Genomic DNA, 20,315 nt, shown 5'->3' with positions numbered 1-20,315 from the left:
AGTTTTTAAAAAAAATTAGGCTTTTACTGAACTTTCCATTTTCAACACTTTGATTGAATTATATATATATATATGTATATATATGTATGTTAGCTACTTCTCTATCTTACTGAATTCCTCTTTTATATTCTGTATTTATGCTTCAGGTACAATAAGCACCCAAGTCTAAAGGTGTTTCCCCATTGCATCGAAGAATGTAGTGTGTGAGAGAATAGAGTGCTGAGTTCTGTCCTGGTAGCTGGAGGGGAAGTATTTATGTATTGTGCTGCCTGACCTCAGTCAACAGTTTATCATTCTGTGAAGGAGAAAGGTGGAAAGATCACATGGTTCTTGTTACTGCCCCACAGCAAATATACATATAGTTGAAATGCAGCAGCTGGAGGCCAGTCACAACATTTTCAGAGGCCATCAAGCATTTTTAAACTAGAGAAATCAAGTGATTCATTGGTCCCAGTCTTCCTTAGAGGCCTTGAGGCTTATATTAGTGCAGCAAACACACATTGTCAGGCACAGCTCCCAAAGGCTATGCACTCTGCCAGCCATGGGCTTGGCTGTGTTTCCACAATGATCCTTAGGCAATTAAATTTTCTTCTCATCAGTGAGAGTGAAGTCACCAACAATAGTACCATTCACTGCATGAGACTGCTGATGTTTTAACTTCTCTGCAGTTCCTCAACAAGAACTTGTTTGTCTCTACTTCTTATGGCTGGAGTGTCAGGAGACCTTGAGCCATGATTGTTTCTTGTCTTCAATTCTGTAGATTTCTCAAGATGCACCTTGCCATAGCTCTCTGAGATAAAGGATTGCTCCTTCACGGCAGGCTATCTTCAGAAATAGCCTGTCTTCAGGCTATCTTCAGTCACTGCCAAACTAAACTTAAATATGGGTTTAAAGGGCTTTTAGGAAGTGAAGTGTAGGCTTATTCTTTGGCTTGAATTACTGATTTGTCACCAGAACCATCTTGCTTACCTTGACTTTGTGTTTTTGGCTTTCCCTTGCTTCAAGAAGTGAAGTTTAAGAATGATAAATTCTACCCCTACCCCACTACACTTCTCTAAGACCTTTATGGTTCTCTGCTGTCTTTCCACTCTTTTGTGATTTCTGATGCTCCTTTTCTCTTGCTGTGTCTTCAGAATGCTATCTCCTTTATTATCCCAAGTTTTCTCATCTATAGAGTTAAATGGAGGATGTCTGTAGCCTGCCACTTTACCCTGCCTCACCTCTCTGTAGTTTCTTTGGTTATAATTCATTAGTTAGAGCCTAGATAATTCCATAATAGGATTGGAGATATTCAGTATCTCTGTAAGATTTACAGTGGTGGGGGAGACTCTGGTACTTGAGGCAGATAGGCAGTAGATTGTATGGTGACCTTCTGCCTTACCAACACTACATAATCTTACCAGATGTGGCTGACATGGATGTAGAGGACTGCATAGCTATTCATTTGTCCCAAATCAGAGAGACCTCAGTTCTCTCTGTTTTCCCATAATTCCTGCCCCAACTTTGGTATGTTATGTATGTGCATATTTATGCTGGTCCTGGGGCTTAAATTATTGCCTGGGTATTGTCCTTAAGCTTGTTGTGCTCAAGGCTAGCACGTTACCACTTAAGCCACTTCGTTTTATTTTTCTTTTGTAGTTAATTGGAGGTAGGAGTCTCATAGACTTTCTTGCCAAGGCTAGCTTTGGAAGGTGATCCTCAGATCTCAGCCTCCTAAGTATCTAGCATTGCAGGTGTGAGCCACAGGCACAAAGCTTTATGTTCTCTTTTTTAATTTAATACAGTGTTTACCAACATTCGAAGAGAACTGAGTTGTGGCGGCACTTGTGTTTAATTCTTTTTAGTTGAGTTAGGAATGTATTTCAGATCTGGATTACCTGCCCTGTGTGTGTCAGACTTAGGTTGATCCCTAGCCTTATCAGTTAGGTTTTCCTTTGTGGGTATATTCCTGTAGGTTCAGGTTCCTTAGTATGTGTTCTCAGATATTATATCGCTATTGGCATTTTGTTTCATTGTGTTTAAGAAAATTGTTCAGTATTTTATTTTTGCCTATTTACTGGCATAAAGTTACTGATGCTAGATTTTTCTTTCCCACTAAATAGCTGTACAACCTGTGGTGATTCTTGCATTGGTTCCCATGTGTTCCTGATAATGGTACTTGAAGGTCTTCTTTCTTTCTCATTATCTCTTTCTAGACTTAGTTTCTTTGATTATCTCTCTTTTAGGCTTATTTTATTTTATTTTTGTCAGACCCGGGCTTGAACTCAAGGCCTGAGCATTGTCCTTTGACTTCTTCAAAAGTAGAGCTCTGCCACTTGAACCACAGAACCATTTCCAGCTTTTCTATGTATGTGGTACCAAGGAATCAAACCCAGGTCTTCCTGCATGTTAGGCAAGCTCTCTACCATGAGACCAAACGCCACCAACAGTGTAGTAGTGATCCCTCCTGGCACATCCCCACCATCCTCTGTTGCTATCAGATTTCTTGATAATGGCCATTCTAACTGGAGTCAGGTGGAATCTCAAAAGTGATATTGATTTTCATTTCTTTTATGGCCAGGGATGTCGAGCATTTTTTCATGTGTCTATAGGCCATTATTATTTACTCTTCAGAGAAATCTCTCTTTAAGTCTTTAGCCCACCTTTTAATGGGATGGTTGTTTCTTTGAGGATTTGTTTTTGAGAGACACAATTTTTTGAGCTGTAGGTATATTTTAGATATGAGGCCCTTGTCTGTTGTATGGCTAGTGAAGATCTTCTCCCAGTTTGTGGGCTGTTTAACTTGCTAGCTATGTCCTTTGCCATACAGAAGCTCTGCAGTTTAATGCAATCCCATTTGTCTAAACTTTTTTTTAAAATTTGGGTCTTTATTAAGAAAGTTTTGACCTGTGCCAAGGAGACACTTCTTTACTTCTTGTAAAGTTTTCAGGATATCTACTTTTACCTCAAGGTCTTTGATTGATTTGGAATTAATTCTGGTACAGTGACATAGAAAGATTCAACTTTAATTTTGTTTAACCAGTTCTGCCAGTACCATTTGTTGAAGAGGCTGTCTTTCTTCCATTCTGGTTTTTTTGGCTCCCTTATCAAAGATTATGTTGCCATAGGTCTGTGGGTTGATTTCTGGGTCTTCAGTTCTATTCCATTGGTCCTCAGGCCTGTTCATGTGCCAGTTCCAAGCTGTTTTGGTTACTGTAGCTCTGTAATAGAGTCTAAAATTTGCTATTGATATTCCTCCAGTGCTCTTCTTTCTGCTAAGGATTGTTTTTGCTATATGTTTTTGGTATTATTCCATATGAATTTTTGGATTGCTTCCTCTATTTCCTTAAAGAATGACATGGAAGTATTGATGGGTATTGCATTGCATTTGTAGATAGCCCTTGGCAGGATTGCCATTTTCACAACGTTAATGCTTCCAGTCGAGGAGCATGGGAGGTTTTCCACTTCATCATTTCTTCTATAATTTTATTTTTCAGGTTTTTAAAGTTTTCTTCATAAAGGTCCTCTACATTCTTAGTTAATTCCTAAGTATTTTATTTTCTTGGAGGATATTGCAAAAGGAGTTGCTTTCCTGATTTTTGCCTCATTGTTGGCATATAGGAAAGCAGTTTATTCTTTTCATTTAAAGAATTTATTAACATTGATTTTTACATCATATTTCAAATGACGTGTTTAAGAAACAAGTATTCAAGAAGGGAATCTCTATATACAATTATTGGCACTTAGATTTTAGAGCATATTTAAAATTAAGCTGAGAGTTTGTATGTCACAGATATATATTAATCTTTGTAATAAAAGATTATGTCTATAGAGTCATAACTTTTTATGTCTATGTAGTTGTGCTTATATTTCCAATACCATGTCCATAGCATTGGGTGTGCAAATTTTGAGTCATTGCTCTTGTTCTGTTTGGATCTAATAGCCACATATTAGGGATTCCATGTGCCTTTTGTTCCATTGGCCTTGACTTGTCTTACTCAACATGATTCACTCTAGATTCAACCACTTCCCTTTGAAAACCATTATTATTATTTTTTATTAAAGAATTTATTAATATTGATTTTTACCTCATATTTCAAATGACATGTTTAACAAACAAGTGTTCAAAAAGGGAATCTCTATATATAGTCACTGGCACTTAGTTTTTAGAACATAATCAAAATTAGGCTAAAGGTTTGTATATTATAGATACATATTAATTTATGGAATAAAACATTATAGAGTCATAGGTTTTTATGTCTATGTAGTTATGTTTATATTTCCAATACCATGTCCATAGCATTGGGTATGCAAATATTGAGTCCTCTTTCTTGTACTGTTTGGATCTAATAGCCACATATTAAGGATACCGTGTGCCTTTTGTTCCTTAGGTCTTGACTTGTCTCACTCAACATGATTTGCTCTAGATTGATCCACTTCCCTGCAATTGCCATTATTTTATCTTGTCTGTTGACTGCCGCTTTGGCAGAGTCTGTCTGTGACTCTGTGGGGGGCCCTTGGTGCTGTCTTGCTAGAGACTCCCAAGAGGAGGTTTGGGTTAGTCGGATGCTGCCTCCCAGACTCTCCCATACCCCCACCTGCTGTTAGAAGGCAGGGTCTCAGAACCCCTCAATCTCCAGTTTTAGTGGCTTGGGAGAGGAGGCTGTTGGTCAGGTGGGAGCAAGGATATTTCTACCCCCTTTGCTGTGGTGCTGGGTCATAGCGCCCACCCGCCTGTCAGTCTCTAGTCAATGTCCTGGAGGAGGGGGCTGTTGGGGGAAGGGACAAGATTCTGAGTTCCTTGCCCCCCTGCACTTGCCAGTCTTTTTTGGGTTGGGTGGAGGGGTCTGGGTTAAGTTCTGTGGCTTGCCACCAGCTCTGCTTTCCTGATGGGTTTGGGGGAACCCACTGGGCTACTTACTGATGGGGTTAGATGTGAGTTCCTCTGTGTTGTTGGTGGGTCGTTCGCTTCCCCTCTGGTCTTGGCTGCTGTCTGTGCTGTCAGCGCCCTGGTCTGTGTGGGTTCCTGTGTCTGGATTCTGCTGCTTGCTGGCGTTGCTAGAGTTCGGGGCTTCCAAGGCCAGCACCCTCCGTGTGGCTTTCACAGCTTGGAGCCGGCTGCAAGGTGTGGGGGAGGGGTCCTCTAGATTCGGGTTCTTTGAGAACGTTGGATATAACCTTTATCTGGATTTCTTTTCCAGTTTGTGTACTTCTCTGTTGCTTCTTGAATTTGTTGTGGATTTCTTAAGGTGGTTGACTCGTGGGATTCCCTGATTCTCTCTTTTTGTGAGAGAGAGCTAGGCTGGGTCCCTATTGTCTGGGCACCATCTTTCCACCCCAATGCCATTATTTTATCTTATCTGTTGGCTATGTAGAATTCCATTGTATATATATATACCACATTTTTTGTATCCATTCATCTGCAGTAGGGCATCTGGATTGTTTCCATTGTTTGGCTATTGTGAATAGTGCAGAGATGAAAATAGCTGAGCAGGTGTCCTTATAATATCTTGGGTTATGATGTTCAGGATAGATGCCCAGGAGTGGTATGGTGGGATTGTAGGGAAGGTCTATTTTCAGTTCTTTAAGAAACTCCCACATTGCTCTCCAGAGTGGCTGAACTTATTTACAATCCCACTAGCAGTGTAGTAGGGTTCCTTTTTCTCCACTACCCCGCCAGCAACTGTCATTGTCTGAGTTCAAAATCTTGGCCATTCTTATTGGGGTAAGGTGATATCTTAGGGTTGTTTTTATTTGCTTTTCCTTTATGACCATGGATGATGAGCATTTTCTCCTATGCTTTTCTGCCATTTTAATCTCTTCTTTTGATAAGTGTCTCTTTAGTTCCCATGCCCAGTTAGTGATTGGTTTGTTGGGTTTGGGGTGATTAGTTTCTTGAGTTCCCTGTAGGTACTGGATATTAAGCATCTGTCTGATGTATTATTGGTAAATATCTTTTCCCAGCTTGTTGGCTGTCTTTCTTGTTTAGTGGCTATGCTTTTATCTGTGTAGAAACTTTTTATTTTTAGGTAGTCCCATTTATCGAGTCTCTCTCCAATCTGTTGTGACCCTGGAATTCTGTTCAGGAAGTTTTTGCCTGTGCCTATGAGTTCCAGTGTCTCTCCAACTCTATCGTGTAACAGTTTCACGGTTTCTGGTCTGATATTGAGGTCTTTGTTCCATTTTGAGTTAATGTTTGTGCATGGTAAAAGGCTAGGATCAAGTTTTAGTTTTTTGCATGTGGCTGCCCAGTTTTGCCAGCAATAATTGAATAGGCTGTGTTTGTTCCACTGTATATTTTTTGGCTCCTTTGTCAGGTACAAGTTGACTATAGGTATATGGTTTTATTTCTGGATCTTCTATTCTGTTCCATTGATCTGATCTATATTTGTAGCAGTTGATTTTTGAGGGTTGATTTTATACTCTGCTACCTTGCCAAAGTTTCAAATTATCTCAAACAACTTGGGAGTGGAGTCTATGGGGTCATCTGCAAAGAGGGAAAGTTTCACTTCCTCCTTCCCTGTTTGGATACTTTATGTTTGCTTCTTGCCTTATTGCCCTGGCTAGGAATTCTAATACTGTATTAAAGAGGAGTGGAGAGAGTGGGCATCCTTTTCTCATTCCTGATTTCAGAGGTATGACTTTAGCTTTTGGCTCTTAAGTATAATGCTAGCTGTAAGTTTGTCATACACAGCCTTTATTATACTGAGGGATGTTGCATGGATTTCTAGTTTCTCCAGAGCTTTTAGCATAGAGTTATGTGTTGGATGTTGTCAAATGCTTTTTCTGCATCTATTGAGATAATCATGTGACTTGTCTTAGCTCCTGTTGAAGAGTACATTTCTTTTTGAACTATGGAACTTTACCGTCTCCCAGTTTTTCCCCTCCCCTCACAAGTTGTATAGTTCCTTTTTCACAGTGTCTAATAGGTAACATTGCTGTATATGTTCACCCTTTCTCCCAACCTTTCTGTGTCTCCCTTAACCTTCCAAAGGTAAATAAAACAACAAATATGACAAGAGGAAGAATCACAACAATATGAATAGCAGCAGCAGCAAAACAACAACAACAAAACTCGTTTTTTATTTCTTTGGTTCATTGTGATAAGTAGTATTTTATATAATCATATGCACATACCTGTGGAACCTTTGTGATTCTTTCCTAAGAATATCCTCCTTTAGTCTCACTGTGTGAATGCCTGGAGACCTGTATAACTTATCATGTCCCAGTGTATCCTTTTCTTTCTCCCTTCCTCCATTTGTACAGCCTGCCTTACCTCCATCCCTCTCTCCCTCCCTTCCTTCATTCCCCTTCTCTCTTTTTTCTTTCTAGTAAAACATAGTTCAGCAGGAGAGATGGAAGATAATGATGAAAGGGATCACATGGGTCAAGGGTCATTGTACTCACAATCTTAACATTTTTCATTGAACCCCCTTTGTACAACTACTTAATGATGATTTAAAAAATACTAAAGACTAGCCAGTGATGACAACACAATCATAGTTCAGCTTTATGATTCAAGTTCTGAGGAAAGAAATTTCACAAAACCAGTTTTGTAGTTGGATAACAAACAAGTGGAATATCAGTTCCTCTGTTTACCTTTATCAAAAATCTCAAGTTAGCATTTGAAAATTTTAGGGATTCTTGCATTTTTCCTGAACAGTTACCTGACCAGGTTCACAGACTTTCTCAGAAGTGAACATTTTCCTCAAATGTTTGCTATTGCCTAAAATGTTTTCTCTTGTCTTTCATTGATTGACAGCAATGCGAAGAAACTGAAAACTGCTGTACCCCTGGAAAATGTACCCTGAAGCCAGATGCAGTTTGTGACAGCAGAAATCCTAGAAATACCTGCTGTCGAAATTGTCTCGTAAGATTTCAGCTGCATTAAGGGTGGGACACATGAGAGCGCTTCTCACAATAACTCTGTCATAGCACATAACCTTTTTGTTTTTTACTTTTTGATTGAACTGAGAGCCTCGCACATTCTAGGCAAGTGCTTAGTACTTGAAGCCATGCCCTTAGCTCTTTAGTTTTTTAATTTCACTTTGATTTGAGGTAGTCTCTTCATCTTTTTGTCTTGACTACCCTTGACTTTTTCATTCTCTTGTCTCTGCCCCCTGAGTATATAGATCCCAGGCCTACCCAACTACAAATGATTTTTGGTTTTTTTTTTGTTTGTTTGTTTTTTTGTGGTGGGGAGGGAGAATTGTACATAGGTACTGGGGTTTGAACTCAAGACCTTGTGCTTGTTTGACAGGCACTCTACCACTAAAGTCACATATCTATTCCTTTTTGCTCAGATTATTTTTGAAACAGAGTCTCACTTTTTTGCCTGGACAGACCTGGAGTTTGGTTCTCTTATTTTATACTACCTACTATACCTGAGATAGCCGGTATATGTTACTATGGCCAGCTGGTTATTGGTTGAGAGGTGGTCTCTAGAACTTTTTGCCTAAGCTAGCCTTACACCTAGATCCTTGCACCTCTCATGTTTTCCAGTAACTAGGATTATATGAAACAGTGTGCCAAGCATAAAAATGAATTGAAATAAAAAATAATCAGATTTCTCAGTTTGTAAACTTCCATTAGTTGTTGGGGCCTGTTAAATGCCAGGGTTATCATGTAGGCTGGTCTTGAATTTTAGATCCTCCTGCTCCAGCCTCCTAAATGCTGGAATTATAGGTATGTGCCACTTTGCTACAATCTTTAAGCCTTGGTTGAGAGCCTATTATAGAGTTCCTTAATGTAGAATGTCTTTCTTTCACTGTATACAATAGTTATATTTTCATAAACAAAATTATTGCTATTTGCTGTGTTAAATAACTATATATAAGCAGTTTAAAGGCATGAATAAAGAATGAAATTCACTAAAAATAACATTTTTGAAATAATACAAGAAGCAAAAAATTAAACTGTAGACTTATTTTTCAAAGGTTTTTTTTTTTTACTGCTAGATCACGTTTTCACTTCTATGATGAAGAGGTTGAATCTAGTTCCTTCTTTCCAGTTTCTGTTCTTCCAGTATGTGTGTAAAGAGATTTTTTTCCTGGATGAGAAGCCCTTTGTTGAGCTGCCTACCATTGATCCCAATTGATATAATTTTGCATTTACTTTTTTTAGAATATTACCTCTGTAATATTTTAATGTCAATTAGAAACAATCAATTGAGAGTTATGATGTGGATGATCATTTAAGAATGTTGCATATGCTTGGCATCAGTGGATCAACTACTAGCTACTCAGGAAGCTCAGGTCAGAGGATTGTGATTCAGAACCATCCCAGTCAGGAAAGTCCATGAGACTCGTAACTACTAAAAAGCCAGAAGTGGAGCTGCAGTTTCATTGGTAGAATGCTAGCTGAGGCGGGGGGGGGGGGGGGGGGGGGGAGGGGGAAGCTGAGAGACAGCAGCCAAGCCTTAAATTCAGGCCCCAGAACTGACACACAGACAACCAAAGTTTGCTGCATAGGAAAAAACTCATAATTAGCTATAAAACAATCCAGGAAACCAAAGTTGGGCCCCTTCTTAAAGCTACCCTATAGTTACACTGCTTCTGTAGTTTTGGCTCTTCTCCTTATCCCCATCCTGAAAGTTATATATGCTGCATATCTTCACAGAACTGGGAGGTATCTCATACTTAGAAAGGATAGTTTGAGTTTGGAGAATTGACTAAGATATTTTCTCCCTAAAGGAATATTTTTCCAAAGCCAAGATGGATCTTCCCTCCTGTGTGCTTAAAATACAGAACTTTGGTTTCTATAACATCTGAGTTTTGTTATACTTTTTCTTGTTCATATGTCTTGTCTACATTTTTTTCTTTTTTGTGTGTGAGGGAAGTAACTGGGATTTGAATGTAAGGCTTTATACTTCTTAGGGAGGCAGTCTGTGACAACTGAAGCAGTCTTGTTTTGCTTTAGTTGTTTTTTAAATACAGTCTCAAGTTTTCTCCAGGCTTGCTTCAGACCATGGTCTGTGGGCTCCAACATGTAGAGATGGGACCACAGCTGATTGGTTAGATAAGGCCTTGATAACTATTTGCCTAGGATATCTGAACTGTGATCTTTTTGCTATCTACCTTCAGAATAGCTGGGATTACAGGTATAAGCCACTATACCCAACCTTCTTTCTTTTTATTTTTTTTGTGTGAAACACTCAATTTATTTTCAATGATTAGAATACTAGTTGATACAATATATTAATAGCTATTAATGAATCAAAAATATAAATAACACAAATGTGAAATAAACACCGATAAACACAACCATGTTAAATGTGATGTTCTATTTTTCTGTATTTCAATTCCCATTAGTATGAAAATGCAGGTGTTGAGTGTAGACCTGCCAAGAGTGATGAGTGTGACATACCTGAGTTTTGCAATGGATCTTCAGAGGCCTGTCCAGAAAACAGCTATATCATAAATGGACATATGTGCAAGAATAATCAGTTTTTTTGTTATGATGGAATTTGCCATGATCTTGATGAACGATGTGAGTCGTATTTTGGACCAGGTAAATTAAATTTTTTTCTGCTATATAAATAGTTGAGCATTTATGAATAAAAACAAATGTTATATGATTATGTATATTGTTTTATTTAATAACTTCATTATTTTTCCCTCTTTAGTAAAGTGATATTTATAGAAATTGTATGCTTTTACATGTAGGGCTTGATGTTTTGATATATTATGATACATTTATCACAAACCAATATACACATCATTTTTTTCTCGTAAAGTGTGTGTGTGTGTGTGTGTGTGTGTGTGTGTGTGTGCTTTATTTGCTCAAGAATGTGCTCTATCCCTTGAGCAAGAGCTCTACTGCCAGTTTCTCCTTTGTTGTTGTTATTGGCTAATTGGAGATAAGAGTCTCACAAACTTTTCTGCTGAGGCAGGATTTTATCCTCAGATCTCAGCCTCCTAAGTAGTTAAGACAACAGGTATGAGCCTTTGGTACCTGGCTTTAAAAAAAAAGTCTTAAGATCTTCTATGTATTGTTGACTACTTAGTCTCACTATTGTAGTTCTTATCTCCTAAATGTGCTCATTTTGGAAAACTGAAGTCCAAACTTATTGACCAATATTTTCCATTTCCCTCAGCTTTCTTCCCCAGTCTCTAAAAATCTCTATTCTACTTTTTAAATGTTAAGATTCTTCTACATACAGGTTTTAAGTCTCCACACCTGGATTTTCTTCTTAAGTAAGGCTGAATTCTATTTCACTGTATGCATTTCTGTGATATATGTATGCATCAAACCATCCATCTACATCCATCTACCCACTCACCCATCCATCCATCCATCCATCCATCCATCCATCCATCCATCCATCCATCCAACTATAAGTAAGCTTTATTACATTATAAATTTGGACATATAGATTATTTCCAAATTTTGGCTGCTGTGATCATATAATCAAGAATATTAAATATACATACCTCTCTGGTTAAAGATTTCATTTCTTGGGTTGGGAGTTTGGTCTAGTGGTAGAGTGCTTGCTTAGCATGCATGAAGACCCTGGTTCGATTCTTCGGTACCACATACATAGAAAAAACTGGAAGCGGTCCTGAGGCTCAAGTGGTAGAGTTCTAGCCTTGAGAAAGCCCAAGGATAGTGCTCAATCCCTGAGCTCAAGCCCAGGACTGGCAAAAAAAAAAAGATTTCATTTCCTTTTATACTTAGAAATAGGATTTTGAATTTTGAAGCTGTCCTGTTTTCAATTTGTTTTTGCAGAAGCTCCATACAGGCACAGTTGTCTTTCCTTACTACTGCCATATCTATAAGTTCCATAGAATCTACATATTTTATATTTCACCAGCAATGCATAAGAATAAGGTGTTTTTGCATCCTTATACATATTGGGTAGCTTGTCATTTTGATAACTCATTTCAGCAGATTTGAAGGATTAGCTCACTATGATGGTTCTTTTCATTTCTCTCATAATGATGTTGAATGTCTGTAAAATACCTTTGATGACTTTCAATTCTTTTTTTTTTTTTTGGTCATGGGGCTTGAACTCTGGCCTGGGTGCTGACCCTGAGCTCTTCAGGGCAAGGACACCACCCTACCCTTGAGCCATAGTCCCACTTCCCATTTTCTAGTGATTAATTGGAGATAAGGGTCTCTTGGCTTTGAATTGCCCAGGCTGGCTTTGAACAGAGCTCCTCCTGAGTAGCTAGGGTTACAGGCTTGCACTATGACGTCTAGTGACTTTCAATTCTTTAAGGTAATTTCTATTCAGTTTCTATTTTAAATCAGATTATTGTTATTATTATTATGGCCACTGGTTTGTATAAGTTCCCTATGCACTTAAAGTTAACCCTTTAGAGCGCACATAGTCTCACTTTTCTAGTAGGTTAGCTTTACATGGCTGATAGTTTCTTTTGCTAAGATGTTAGCTTTTAAGGAATTACCAGCCTTCATATGCAATATGGAATCCTTCTTCTTGTGCTTCCCTGTGTCAGTGGGAATGAGGGGAATGCCCACTGTGCCCAGCCACTGTACTTCCTTAGCAGCTGGAATAGCAGATCTTTATCACCACATCTATCCACTGGGTGAGATGGAGTTTATCATGAACTTTTATGCTCACTCTGGTCTCCAACCATGATCCCCTCATCTCTGCCTCCCAAACAGCTAGGATTACAGGCTGGAGCTATTTATTCTTCCCAGCTCCAAAAATTCTTTCACATTGCCTCCCCAAACCAATGAGTCATCTTCTGATTTTCTCCAGATAATCTTTTGGTATTTAGGCCCTGCATTGGCATTCCTAATCTGGGATTTCAGATTCACTTTTAATCTAAATAATGCTATCAAATCATGTATCAACCAGTGGGTGAATTCACTAGCAAGACCAAGGCCCTCATGGTTAAATCTCCCTTAGTTTTTTCATTCAACAACCGAGCACCAAACTTTCAATATATGAGCAGATATGTGATATCTATACTACATCCCCTCTTGATTGTATTCTTTTTATAAAACTCTCCAACACTGTACACTTCTATAACTTTAAATTTCTAAAATGAATGTATTGCATTTGTGCAATTGAAATGAATGATAAAAATGTAAGAAATGGTTGGACATGGTGGCTCACACCTGTAATCCTAGCTACTCAAGAAGCTGAGATCTGAGGATTGAGTTTCAAAGCCAGCTCTGGCACTAAAGACTGTGAGACTCTTATCTCCAGTTAATCACTAGAAAATGGGAAGTGGCTCTTCTGGAGCAGAAGAGCTCAGGAATAGCGTCCAGACCCACAGTTCAAGCCCCACAACTCACCAAAAAAAAAGAAAGAAAGAAAGAAAGAAAGAAAAAAGTAAGAAATAGAGAAATAACCCCAAACATTGCCTTTACTTCTTTTTCTCTCCTTATATTACTAGAAAAAAAAGTGAATTTGACAGGATCTGAGAAAAAGGCAAAGAAGACATGATGGGTGAGAGTGTGGAGCTGGTGTGAAAAGACACATCCTTAATCTGAACGTGTTTCTCACCCTGTCAGGTTCAAAAAATGCTCCATTTTCTTGCTATGAAGAAATACAAAGTCAAATAGATAGGTTTGGCCACTGTGGTTTGGCTGCTGGGAAATACAAAGGCTGTGGATGGAGGTATGCTATAGAAATACATCAATCCTTTCTTTCTTTTTTTAAAAAATTTATTGTTGGGATAGTGTATAGAGGGGTTACAGTTACATTCATCAGGTAGTAGGTGCATTACTTCTTGCACATTGATACTCCTTCTCATGCTTTTGTCCCCAGTTTCCCTTCCCTGCCCCTCCCAATCGTCTTGTTTTATACCCTTCCCTTCCCTAAATAAACAAATAAATGTATATACAATATACCAGCTAATAAAGTCAGATACAGTAACAACATGAGATTAACTGGAAGGACAAAAAAAAGAGAGAGAAGAAATAACATAGTATATTAAGAACAACTATCACACAAGATAAACCTCTTGTTTCCCTACAGTGCATTTCAATTAGTCTCATCCTATAAGATCTTAAGTACATCAGTTTTGAGCTATTGTGATCCTCTGCTAGGAGATACTTAGATGTGTACTAATTATTACAAATGAGGGAAACCATAGAGCCTGTGTTCCTTCGGTCTGGCTTACTTCACTTAATAGGATTTTATCCAAGTCATTCCATTTCCTTACGAATTGGGTGATGCCATTCTTTCTGATGACAGCATAGAATTCCATTGTGTATAAATACCACATCTTCTTGATCCATTCATCTACTGAGTGGCATCTGGGTTGGTTCCATATCTTTTCTATGGTAAATAATGCTGCAGTGAACATTGTTGTGCTAGTGGCTTTAGTATGTCCTTGTTTCTAGAAATTTGGGTAAATGCCAAGGAGTGGGATTGCTGGGTCATAGGGGAGCTCTATGTTTAGTCTTTTGAGGAATCACCATACTACTTTTAGAGTGGTTGAACCAGTTTACACTCCCACCAACAGTGTAGTAGTGATCCCTCCTGGCCACATCTCCACCAGCATCTGTTGTTATTAGATTTCTTGATAATGGCCCTTCTAACCAGAGTAAGTTGGAATCACATAATTTTGATTTTGACTCCTTTTTTATGTTCTAAAAGTTTTCTCTAACATCTCTTCATTATTATTATTATTATTATTATTATTATTTTTGGTCAGTCATGGGGCTTGAACTCTGGGCCTGGGTGCTATCCCTTAGTTCTTCAGGTCAAGACTACCACCCTACCCCTTGAGCCCACAGTGCCACTCTGGATTTCTGGTGGTTAATTAACTTTAATACCTTGGCTGGCTTTGAACCTCTATCCTCAGATCTCAGCCTCCTGAATAGTTAGGAGTACAGGAGTGAGCCACTGCCCCTGGCCTCTTAATTATTTTCTATTCATTACAATGGTTTCAAATATCATATTTACATATGAGGGAATCTCAACCCCAAATCTCTTGTCCTGACATCTTTCTTATGTTACAAGCTCAAATTTGATCCAGTGTTTTTCTGTGTGCTGTTCCTGGGAGTTGAACTCACTGCCTAAGTACTGTCTGAGAGTTTTGTGTGTTTGTTTTTTTGTTTGCTTAGGTCTAGCACTCTGCCCCTTGAGCCATAGCCCACTTACTTCCAGTTGGGTTCTTTTTCCCACTCCCCCATCTCCCTTCCTCTCCCCTCCTAAATCCCTCTCCTTCCCTCCCTCCCTCTCTCCCTTCCTTCTGTGGTTAATTGGAGATAAATCTCACCAGTCTGTTTTGTCTGAGCTTGCTTTAAACTGTAATTCTCAATCAGCCTCCTGAATAGGTAGGATTATAGGAGTGCTCAAATCAAATGCAAGCATTTGATTTCTTTATATGTGGATGATCAATTAACTACAATCTAAAATTATAATACCCTCTTAACTTTGTCTTCAAATGTAATCATTCTTGCATATAGGAATGGTATCCCCTTCCATTTTGTTGTCTAAGTTTGTTTTTTTTTCTGCATCTAAAAGGCTCTCTGATATTTTGGTTATACTTTTTTCTTTTTCATTTTTATCTTTAAGTAGTTATACAAAGGAGTTGCCATTCAACAAAGTAATACATGAATACAGTGAATCTTAATCCATGTCACTCCTTTCACTGTTTTTGTCACAATTTTGTTTAAACAAATATTTACCAATTATCTACTATGTGTCAGATATTAGACTAAATATGAGTTAAGGAAGTTGACTCATTTGTTCCTGGGATTTGCAGATTGATTAACACAGTTTTAGGTTGCCTACATTTGCTTATGCTGTACATTCTATTTAGAAATAACTCCGTCTTCCTGTTGAAAACTTTATTACTTGTAACATTTGACTCACATATAGTATATTCCCTTATGGAAATTTTCATATATTAGAACATATCCTTACCTTATCTTTCTGCAAGGATTTACTGTATAGCATTTAAAAAGGGATGTGTATCATATTTAATATCAGACTATGAGATGCTTGAAGGTACAGGTAACAAACTCATTCTGTCTTTTGGGGGAGACATATAGTGTTGGGGCAAACTGCTTATTTGACAATAAACATACAACTCACAAAGTGAATAAAAGTGTCTTTGTACTATTGAAAGACAGTTTAGATCTGTGGATTACACAATTTACAGTTTACCTTGAATGTTAACATGAACATATTGCTTTCCCTGAGTATATTACCAAAAACATTCATCAGTTGACTTTTTGTCAATGAAAGCATATTCAAAGCATTCCTAATAATGCCTATCTATCACCTGGTGTTATTCTGCTCCCAGGAATCTTGCATGTGGAAGATTAATTTGCAGTTATCCCAGTCGAAACCCCTTCATCCCTAAAGACAACACCTCGTCTGTGGTGTATGCTTATGTGCGAAATGAAATCTGTATAACTGCAACCACTGATGAAAATCGTTTACTTGAGATGGATCCTCTCCTTTCGAAAAATGGCCCTTCTTGTGATGAAGGAAGGGTAAGTGATTTGAAATGAGTTTCTTAAATCTAGTGTTCCTTTCATCAATAATTTTCACTTTAAGGTCAAAATTTAATTTGGTGGTTTTTCTGTGTAGCCTCAAGAATCTTGAAGAAATGACTGCTTGATAGCCATAGGGCAATGGTAATAAGGTACTCCTTCAGTGTTCTAGATAAAGACTCCACATATTTAAGGAGTGGAGTGAGAAGAGAGCTTTTGATTGACTTCTAGAAAACTTTCCTTCTCAGTAGTGTAATTTCTGCAGTGAGAGCCTCATTGAAATCAGGATACTTAGACTAATCTTCCAGCTTTTATTGTTTGGCCTTTTTGCAAGTTGTCTCAAGTGTCTAGATACTTAATAATGTGTGTATAAATTGGGGATAATAGAAGCATTTACAGTTGTGAAGATTGTTAGGTCACAACACATTGCACATAGTAAGAGATAACTGTAATGTGACTTAAGTTTTGAGATGTGAACTCAGGGCCCTTAGCAATCACTCTGTTACCTGAGCCACACTCCCATCTCTTTTTGCTTTATTATTTTAAGTTTTAAAATTTTTGGCCAGTCCTGGGCTTGAGCTCAGGGCCTGAGCACTGTCCTTGGGCTTTCTCAAGGCTAGAGCTCTACCACTTGAGCCTCAGCACCACTTCCGGCTTTTCTTTCTATGTGGTACTGAGGAATTGAACCCATGTCTTCATGTGTCCAATCATCCGGAGCAGGAGCACTTGGTATAGGGCTTAGAGGTCCGACCTCAGGATCAAAGGGGGCCAAAAATCCCTCCTCCTCCTGACTGGCGGGAGGGCCAACTTGCCACGACCTTGAGCACTCCTCAGTAAAGGTTTCCCCGGCTGGGTGCCCTTGGAGGCTGCCCTGGGGGCATCTCCACTGTCCCTAGGTGTCTCCTTAACTGAGCCAGGATAGAAGCAGGCCTTGAGGCCAGACAAAATCGGGTAGACCCAGAGGGGAGGATCCTCTCCCAAGTCAGTCTTCCTCCTTCTCACCAAGCGTTCCACGCGGTCCCAGGTGGTCCAGTTGTAAAGATTGGCTGCCATTAACCAGGGAGCAGCATGTGTTAAGGCCTCCCAGACCTGCTCAGCCTGGGGATCTGAGATCTCCAAACCGTGGCTTCTAAGAATAAATTTAAACGTTTTAAGCACCGGGTCCTCATTCTTGGCGTAGTATTGCCCCATCTTTTCAGGGAGACCCTTACCTCTGTAACCCGCTTGGCTCGACTCACCGACAGTTCCGCCTCTGATGAGCATTCCTTTTGTGTCCCACTTTCTGGTGCCAGAATGTTGGGGTTTTTAGCGCTTCTTGCCTCCTGATCCTCAGGAGGGGCAAGGAGAACCCGCCCGACTAAGACGAGGCTGAGAAAGGTTAGGGCCCACTGGCCGCCTTCACCCAGCCCTCCCTCTCCAGAGGGAAGACACAGACGCGCCAGGGAGAATGTCACAGCAAGACTTGTTTATTGGGAAAGTACAAAGGGCTCAAGTAAGATGCAGGAGTCTATCAGCATACAAGTGGGCAGGGCCAGGGGAGGTAGGTGCGGTCAGGGAGGGCGGCGGGGCCAACCCATGGGATCGAGGTAGCCTTATTTTACATCACAAACCACAGCCAAACCTCCCAATGAGGCCACAGGCAGGTTGGATTTCCAAAACCAGGAAGTGAGCACTGGACCACGAGGTAGGCCCTTCACCCTTGATGTGACGTGCCCCACATTCGTGCATGCTAGGCAAGCACTCTACCACTAGGGCAAACTCCCGGCCTTTATTTAATTTTTAAACTAAGGTCATGCATTTTTGTCTGGCTCAGCCTTGGATGAAGATCCTTCTGTCTGGGATTACTGGGTAGTTGGGATCGCAAGTGGGGACTCCTGTGTTGAGACGGGGGTGTGGGGATCGCTAACCTTTTGCCCAGGCTAGCTTCAAACTATGATCTTTCCAATCTCTGCCTTCTGAGTAGGGAGGATTACATGAATCACTCTTCCTGCTTAATTTAGTTCTTATTATTAGTTCTACCATTATAATTTGTTATCTGAAACAAGCCAAAACTAGGGAGTGCTAGCCTTGAGCAAAAAGTATCCAAGTACAGTGCCCAGACCCTGAGTTCAAGCCCCAAGACTGGCAATGAATAACAACAACAGCAACAACAAACAACTAATGAAACATTCATGGTGTTATGTTCTTGCCAGTTCTGATTCTGTAAGCTTATATACTTTGTTCTGGGATGTTTCTTCAATATTAGCAGAATCAGGTAAAAACAGACACTAGATTCCAGAAGGATTTCCTAGATGCACTATAATGGCTCAGGACCAAAGACAAGGTTTCACATTTGAGAAGTTGAGTAAATTTCTTTGGAAAGAGTTGTGCTATGATTAAATGTTTAAATAAAAAATTTACATTAATACCTAGTTTTTAACCTGTAATTTTTACATTTGTTATCTAGTTTTTAATCTAAAAACAAACTTAAATGTAATTTTGTCTTCTTTTTAAATAAAAATATGATTATACTCATGTAAGAAAACTAGAGCTTACAAAAATTGAGATTTCTTTCTATAGGTAATAGGGTTGAGAAGAAATCCTTAATCTTCTGATTATTATACTTTGAAATGGAAGGAATTATTTCTGGGTTTTGTTAGATCTCATAATCAAATAATATACATTCTTATTACATTTCAGTAAAATACTTTTTATGTTATTAGCCTTAGATAATGATTAGCAGTTCATATTTTATAAAAAACTGAATACAAACCATAATTATAAGAAATTTATTTTCTTTCTATGAAAAATATTTATATGTCCAATAAGTAAAGAGCATTGTTTTCACTGTGTGAATAAGTTTGTTACATTTCATGGTATTTTAATAAAACTAAGTAGTTCTTTAATTATGAATTATTTTCATTATTAGCAAACATTTCATTATAATCCCATTCCTGTTCTGAATCACTTTCATATTATTTAGTTTGCTTAATAGACTTCATATTTTAGTGAACGCAATGGATGTGTAGTGTTCCCCCATTCTTTTTGACTCACCTCTACCACATATAGTTCATACAAGAGTAGTACTTGGTACAGTTGATGAATTTTTAATTGTCCACATTACCACCTGCAGTCCATCATCCACAACTTAGCAATTAATCTCCATATTTCTAAGTATCACACTGATGAATGAAGAATTTTCATGAGAAATTTAAAAATATGTTAAATATAAATAAAAACAACTCTCATCAAAATTCAGAAAATACCACACAAGTAATACTTAGAGTGAAACTGATAGCATTGAGTTGTGATATTATGATGTGTAATTGCTAATTGCAATGACATGATTACCAACCCCCCACCCCAGATTATAAACTTGTTTGCATGTGTCTTTCTTTAGGTATGTGTAAATCATTTATGTGTAGAATCGAGACCACTTAAGGCCATAGCAGATGAATGTACAAATCGTTGTTCTGGAAATGGAGTAAGTAAGAACATGATTTCTTCAGGCACAAGTTTCTTGGATAGGCTTTTTATTTTTGATGAAACTCATTTATTTACCAGTGTTCATTAGCTTCTTTTAATGCACTGGACATATTGAAGCTGAATTGAGTAAATAAACTCAACAACTAAAAATTAATGTTAAACCACACTTTGGGTTAAATTTGAACTGATGATGACTAATGATTTGTTATTTCTTTTACTGGGCACTTTTCCAAAGTGTTAAATACCTAACCACATAAACCTGTTAACAGAAGAAAGATTCTGGTATTCATGAGTATACACAAATCATGAAGAACTTGATTTTTTCTCTCTTTTTAGATTTTTTTTTTAAAAAGCTTTAGATTCACAGCAAAATTGAGTAGAAAATTCAAGGATGTTACATAGGTCTCTTCTATTAATTTATACACAACCTCTCACAATGTTAATAT

At 38.4% G+C, this 20,315-nt stretch overlaps 1 protein-coding gene across 1 annotated transcript in view; it reads left to right on the top strand.

The window, feature by feature from the left end:
- The window catches only part of Adam32 (ADAM metallopeptidase domain 32), a 107,831-nt gene that overhangs the window by 70,434 nt on the left and 17,082 nt on the right, over positions 1–20,315 (top strand). The window contains exons 13-17 of the mRNA XM_090353888.1: positions 7,742–7,849; positions 10,290–10,488; positions 13,465–13,570; positions 16,212–16,404; positions 19,784–19,867. Coding sequence (XP_090210014.1) covers positions 7,742–7,849; positions 10,290–10,488; positions 13,465–13,570; positions 16,212–16,404; positions 19,784–19,867 — 690 coding nt within the window. The remainder of the gene's footprint in view (positions 1–7,741; positions 7,850–10,289; positions 10,489–13,464; positions 13,571–16,211; positions 16,405–19,783; positions 19,868–20,315) is intronic.

The sequence above is a fragment of the Megascapheus bottae genome, chromosome 20 (assembly GCF_031878675.1).
Source record: "Megascapheus bottae isolate mThoBot1 chromosome 20, mThoBot2.hap1, whole genome shotgun sequence".
In the NCBI taxonomy this organism is placed as follows: Eukaryota; Metazoa; Chordata; class Mammalia; order Rodentia; family Geomyidae; genus Megascapheus; species Megascapheus bottae.
This window is presented reverse-complemented; position numbering and strand designations above follow the sequence as displayed.